At 65.8% G+C, this 1,306-nt stretch overlaps 1 protein-coding gene across 1 annotated transcript; it reads left to right on the forward strand.

Annotated features, from left to right (window-relative positions):
- The first annotated feature begins 6 nt into the window (after positions 1 to 6).
- On the forward strand, positions 7 to 1,300 carry LOC129672654 (mucin-3B-like). The gene is made up of 3 exons (XM_055602172.1): positions 7 to 529; positions 729 to 850; positions 1,025 to 1,300. Exons 1-3 carry the CDS (start codon positions 85 to 87, stop codon positions 1,085 to 1,087), a joined length of 630 nt encoding a protein of 209 aa, XP_055458147.1. The 5' UTR covers positions 7 to 84; the 3' UTR covers positions 1,088 to 1,300.
- The last annotated feature ends 6 nt before the right edge of the window (positions 1,301 to 1,306 follow it).

Consider the following 1,306-nt stretch of genomic DNA (forward strand, 5'->3'; position numbering starts at 1 on the left):
GATGATGATGGATGATGATGATGATGGTGATGATGATGATGGTGATGATGTTGATGGTGATGATGATGATGATGGTGGAGGAGGATGATGATGATGATGATGATGGTGATGATGATGATGATGATGATGATGCTGATGATGATGTTGATGATGATGATGATGATGATGATGCTGATGATGATGGAGGACACGTGGGGGACTGTGAATTTGAATCTCCCCGAGCTACACAGTGTGGACGGGGCAGCGGGAGGTGAGGACGGGAAGGGAGCGTGGAGGCCGGTGTGGGCTGAGCTGCCGCCGCGCACAGCTGCTAGCTTCGGCCCCTCTCCTGCAGTGACCTGCCTGAACGGGGGGGTCTGGACCGGGCAATCCTGCCAGTGCCCCAACGGCTTCACGGGGCCCCTGTGTGAGGAGCGCGTGCCCGTCGTGCGGTGCCAGAACGGCGGCAGCTGGGACGGGCTCAAGTGTCAGTGCCCGAGCCTCTTCTACGGGCCAAGGTGTGAGGACGTGGTGGACGCCATCGAGATCGGTGAGCGCGGGGGCCGCCCGCCCCGGGCCCTGCCCTCGGCCCACGTGCGTGTGCCGCCCGTGCCAGCTGGGCGAGCCTTTGGTCTGCGAGGTGCGGGTGTGCCCGGGAGCGTGGGCTGTGCCGGGCGGGGTCGTCCGCCACGCGCCGCGGGTGCCGGGTGGGGCTGGGGCGCCGGTGAGGCTCCGTGTCTGTCCCGCAGCGCAGACCGTCTCCGCCGCGGTGGACGTGAGCGTGACCGTGACGAGCCTCAACTTCAGCGAGGAGCTGACGAGCACCTCCACCGGGGCCTTCAAGAGGTTCAACGAGACCTTCAGCCGGCAGGTGAGCGGGGCGGGGGGGGGGTCAGGGGGGGGGGGGGGCCGGGCCCCGAGGGTTCTCGGCCTCCCAGGCCCCGGTGGGGGGGTGGAGGGCCGCAGTCACGGGCGGGAGGGCCGGGTGCAGAGCGCCGGTTCCCGCGGGGCCACCCACGCGTGTCCCACGCCCCCTCGCCCGCAGATGGCGCAGGTGTACCGGGGCGTCCCGGAGTACCGAGGCGTGCGCATCAGGCAGCTCAGGTGAGTCCGGGCGGCGCGCTGCCGGGGCCCCTTGCTGCCTCTGTCCAGAGGGGTGTGAGTGTGTGTGTGTGTGTGCGTGTGCGTGTGAGTGTGTGTGTGAGTGCGTGTGTGAGTGCGTGTGTGAGTGTGTGAGTGTGTGCGTGTGTGAATGTGTGTGAGTGTGTGTGTTAGTGTGAGTGTGTGTGTGTTAGTGTGTGAGTGTGTGTGAGTGTGTGTGTTAGTG

This window comes from Psammomys obesus, unplaced genomic scaffold (assembly GCF_907164565.1).
Source record: "Psammomys obesus unplaced genomic scaffold, mPsaObe1.curated_primary_1811, whole genome shotgun sequence".
Classification (NCBI taxonomy): Eukaryota; Metazoa; Chordata; class Mammalia; order Rodentia; family Muridae; genus Psammomys; species Psammomys obesus.